Source organism: Phaethon aethereus, assembly GCF_964289735.1.
Source record: "Phaethon aethereus genome assembly, chromosome: 3".
In the NCBI taxonomy this organism is placed as follows: domain Eukaryota; kingdom Metazoa; phylum Chordata; class Aves; order Phaethontiformes; family Phaethontidae; genus Phaethon; species Phaethon aethereus.
Window position 1 is genome coordinate 11916477 of NC_138576.1, and position 4609 is coordinate 11921085.

The window sequence follows — 4609 nt, forward strand, 5'->3', positions numbered from 1 at the left end:
CCTCCCCTTTTCTTCTTCTTCTTCTTCTCCACCCCCCTTCTTCTTTTTCCCTTGTTTTCTTTCTTTTTCTTTTTTTTTCTTTTTTTTTTTTTTTCTTAATAATAGAACTGCTGTAGCAAAAACCGCTGGCGCAATGGATACTGTTATGATGCGACTGTATTTCCCTTGGTTTTCTGCCCCCTTCTTCTTTTGGGAAATTGAAAGAGAATTTTTAAAATGTTATCGGGCAAGAGTTTACCCAAATTGACATAGTAGATTTTTGCTTATATATTCCATATTAAATATTTGCTAAGACTACGAAGAAAGAAAGGGGGATAAGCCCAGAAATAAACTCGGTTTGCAATAGCATGCTTCATGCTTGGGAGATCTAGGGCTACCTAGACAGGAAAATAGACCAAGGCCGTTGCGACAGACAGAAAAAGACATTTCAGGTACCCTGATAAGAGTGTTTTCCACACACTTTGTTCTCGGGGTCATCGATTGAGGCATCTGCACTGCAAAGTGGATGCGCCTAGTGTATGGGTAGCACTAAAAAAATAAAAAACGTTTCCCAGTTGAACAACAAAACAGTCTGGTTGGTTCATCGGCCCTAAATAGTTTAAAGAAAAAAAAAAAGGGGGGGGGGGGGAAGAGGAGAGGGAGGAGAATGTAGTGTGTGCATTTTTCAATCAGCCACTATGCAAAATGTATCCAATTAAAAAAGGCAAAATGTCACAATCTCTTATTCGGGGTCATTGCGATGGAATTCCTCTAAGGTTTGAGCCTCTCTTCCTGCTGCTGATTTATGTAAAGTGGTGTGAAAGGTGGACCTGGCTTATAGAGCTGCTCAGAGTAAGCTTCTCCCTCTCACACCCTCCCAGCCACAGCTCCTCAGTCCAGGCAACAGCCCACATATAAATCAGATTTGTTTCCCTGGTCTTTAGACCTCTCCAGCCACCAGTTTCCACCCCACCAGCCCAGAGGGACAATTACTGCTCTGCAGCACTTTGCTGTCTCCTTTTCCCCAAAGAGGCTTTACTCTTCACTGAGGGATAAACTGACCCTCCAGGCTGGGTGCTGCAAGGATCCTGCTGGGACCCTGTGGGGATCTCGTGGGGATCCTACAGTGACTCAGCAGGAACCCTATAGGGGATCTTACCAGAACCCTATGTGGATCCTTCAGGAACCTTGCAGCAAACCTGTGAGGATCTTATGAGCACCCTGTGGGGACTCTTCGGGGACCTTATGGGGATCCTCCTGGAAAACAACCCCACTGAGGGCAAATCCCAGAGTTCGCTGCGGGGAAAGCGGGTATAAGCTGTGGGCTCTGGAGTAAGGAAGAGGCTCTCTGGACTGCAGGGATGCGATGCCTACAGAAGCTGTGGGTGCTCTCTCGCACACGCAAAGAGGTGAAGCTGCGTCCCCACCACCAGCCCTTGGGAGGCATCTTCTGCCAAATGGTTGACAGCAGCCGGGGCTGAATTTACAGGCAGGGCCAGATCCGCATCGATGCTGCTGCCTGGTAGCATTTTCCCCCCTGCCTAGTGAGGTGGAATGGGTAGGGATCTGGCCTAGAGGAGGGGCTGGGGGCTTGGCAGGACCCTGAAACACAGAGCAAAGTGGTGGCACGCAGCCCAGGGAAGGGCCATGGCCCTGCGGCCCTGCAGCTGGTGGGCTGGGTGTCCCCATGGGAAGGGTCCCTCCAGCCCTCGCCTTTTTGCCTTTTGAAGGGTTCTAATTAAGCGATTGCCTAGATTAGGATGTGGGCTTCAAGCCAGGTGCTTCCCCCTGGGGAGAGCAAAAGCAAATGGCACTTCAGTTTTGTCACCCAGACTCAGAATTTTCCCATTTCTTTTCGCAGTACATAAGAGGGAGAGCTGTTGGCTGTTTTTTCGTCCCCCAAAAAATCGGGGATTTTCTATTTTTGAATGTGGGAGGACGTGCAGTTCTGAGCACCCAACTGCCTCCACCAGCCAGGAGGCAGAGGCTTGGCTGAGGACAGACCACAGGGAGCTGAGCAACCCAGGGGCAGCAAGCTCTTGGCACCCCTTCCGACCTCAAGGGTCAGGGCTGAAGGCAGTTTCTGTGGACAGACGTAGTGGCAGTATCCCACCATTTTCTGAAGCCTGAGGGTGCCCATGAAAGGATTTTAAATTACATGGGAGAAACCTGAGATTTGTGGGCCAAAATAACATGTCTTTGCTGTTCCCATGCAGAGGATCATCAGAGGTCTACAAGGCACAGGGATGCTACTGGGGGGTGAACAATTGTGGACAGGGCACAAACTCTGTGTGCGAGGAATGGGAAGAGGGAAAATCTGGAGACCTGTGGCGATACACTTGCAGCCAAGAGCTGGTCAGGCCTCTCCAAGCCCAAGGCAGCCTCTTCCTGTGGCTTTGGAGAAGGGCATTAATGAGGGGTGAGGTAAGAAATTCCCTCTGCTTTTATCTTTGTATAAATCCACCTCTCCCTCTTCCCCCCTCCATCTTTATTTTCCAGATCTTTTCCTCCCCTGTTCCCAAGATCCTCCTCCTGAGTGGACATCATGGGAAGTAAGACCCTGCCGGCCCCAGTGCCTATCCATCCTTCCCTCCAGCTCACCAACTACTCCTTCCTGCAAGCGTTCAACGGGCTGCCCGCCGTGCCCTCTGACCACCTCTCCAACCTCTACGGCTTCAGCGCCCTGCATGCTGTACACCTGCACCAGTGGACTTTGGGGTACCCAGCCATGCATCTGCCCCGCTCCTCCTTCTCCAAGGTACCCAGCGTGTCAAGCCTGGTGGACGCACGGTTCCAGCTCCCAACCTTCCCACTCTTCCCACATGTCATCCAGCCGAAGCAAGAGGCCAGCAATGTGACCCTCAAAGCCAAACCCCGCTTCGACTTTGCCAACTTAGCAGTGGCTGCCACACAAGAGGACCACTCTAAACTGGGACAGGCAGACAGTCAGAGCTCACCCCCAGGGCTGGGCTCTTTGCTTGAGGTGACTAAACTCTCTCCAGAGAAGAAACCCACACGGGGAAGGTTACCATCCAAAACCAAGAAGGAGTTCGTGTGTAAATTCTGTGGCAGGCACTTCACCAAGTCCTACAACCTTTTGATCCATGAAAGAACCCACACTGATGAACGGCCCTACACATGTGACATTTGCCACAAGGCCTTCAGAAGACAGGATCACCTGAGGGATCACAGGTAACGATTCTTCCTCTGTCCTTTTTCCCTTGTGTATCCGTATTCTCCCAGTCACCCACCTACACTCATGAAGGTACTTGTAAGAAAAGTCATGTCCCTGGCCAGCCAGCAGTGTTCTCTCTAGCTTTTCGTCTGCCCAGTGCTGGTGGAGGAGCCCAGATAGCTGACTTTGGAAGACAAGCCTGTTGTACTCAATTATCCTGAAAAAATGACTTGCATAGCCTCCTTTTTAGCTTCCACAGACATCTTCACCCTCCATTTGCATTGTCTTGTGTCCTCTGCCTTTGTGATCATTCAGAATTGTTATGAAGACACACAGCCTGGTGCCCTTGAAGTTAGAGAGAAGCCCTTTAACCCTAAGAAAGGCACCCTCGTAAGCCTCTGGCACTCCTCTCTGCTTTTACACACACACGAACGACTGCCCGAGTGCCGCACTCCAGCACTCTCGGTCTCAGCAGTAGGTGCAAAAAGCTCCAGAGTGTTCTCCATCAAGTAGGTCACTGCTGAGTCCAGGCTGGTTATTTCTGACATCTTGATTGTTTTTCTCTCCCTAGATATATCCATTCTAAAGAAAAGCCTTTTAAGTGTCAAGAATGCGGGAAAGGATTTTGCCAGTCCAGAACGCTAGCTGTCCACAAGACACTGCACACGCAAGTAAAGGAACTGAAACCTGCCAAAATTAAGTGCTGAATCTCCAACCTCTATGAACTTTTCCTCCCCTTCAGACTTTACACCAAAATCAGAGCAGAAACAAAACTTGCAGGATGGGAGCACTGAACTTTGTGTTTTGTTTTTGTTTGTACTTTAAAAAGAGCAAAATCCACCCCTTCCCCGCCCCCCAAGAAACTAACTTCCGAAGTCGTGGGTGAAAAGATTATTTTGCATTTAAAATATACAGGAATGATGCAGAGAGTGCTAGCTGTGTTGTGTGGCTTTGATAAACTTTATGCCAAAAGGTGGTGCTCACGTGTTGGACAGGAAACTCTAAAACCAAACAAAAACCCACAAGCCCCCCTCCCCCCAATCCCAACAAAACCCCCCAAAATCGTAGCTTCCAAAAGTATTACTTAAAGAAAAAAAAAAAACAACCTCTTATTTTATACTTTTTTTTGACTGTATAAAGCTTCTTATTTTTACACTTCAGGAAATACAGAGAATTCTGGAAGACGATTAAGAACTGAAACGATGGTTTCTCATCACAGCACCATTAGGACAAGGAGAAGGGCAACTTGCAAATCTTGTTTGCTAGTTTGTTTTCTTAAAAAAAGAAGAAAAACAGTGTTTGGAAATGACCTAAATCTCTCAAGTGGGGAGTCCTATCATGTGCTAGAAAACGCATCCAGATCTTAGACCTGCGTGTCCCCGATGTTTGGGATAAATCAGTGTTCATGGGACATGGAGATCTTTTTTTTCCCCTTGTGGTCTAGTGCGCTGTGAG

General features: G+C 48.7%; 1 protein-coding gene across 1 annotated transcript; it reads left to right on the forward strand.

The window, feature by feature from the left end:
* Positions 1–2524: 2524 nt before the first annotated feature.
* Positions 2525–3861, forward strand: OSR1 (odd-skipped related transcription factor 1; the record flags this gene model as incomplete). Its single annotated transcript, XM_081997334.1, has 2 exons — positions 2525–3171; positions 3726–3861. 2 exons carry the CDS (start codon positions 2525–2527, stop codon positions 3859–3861), a joined length of 783 nt encoding a protein of 260 aa, XP_081853460.1.
* Between the last annotated feature and the right edge of the window lie 748 nt (positions 3862–4609).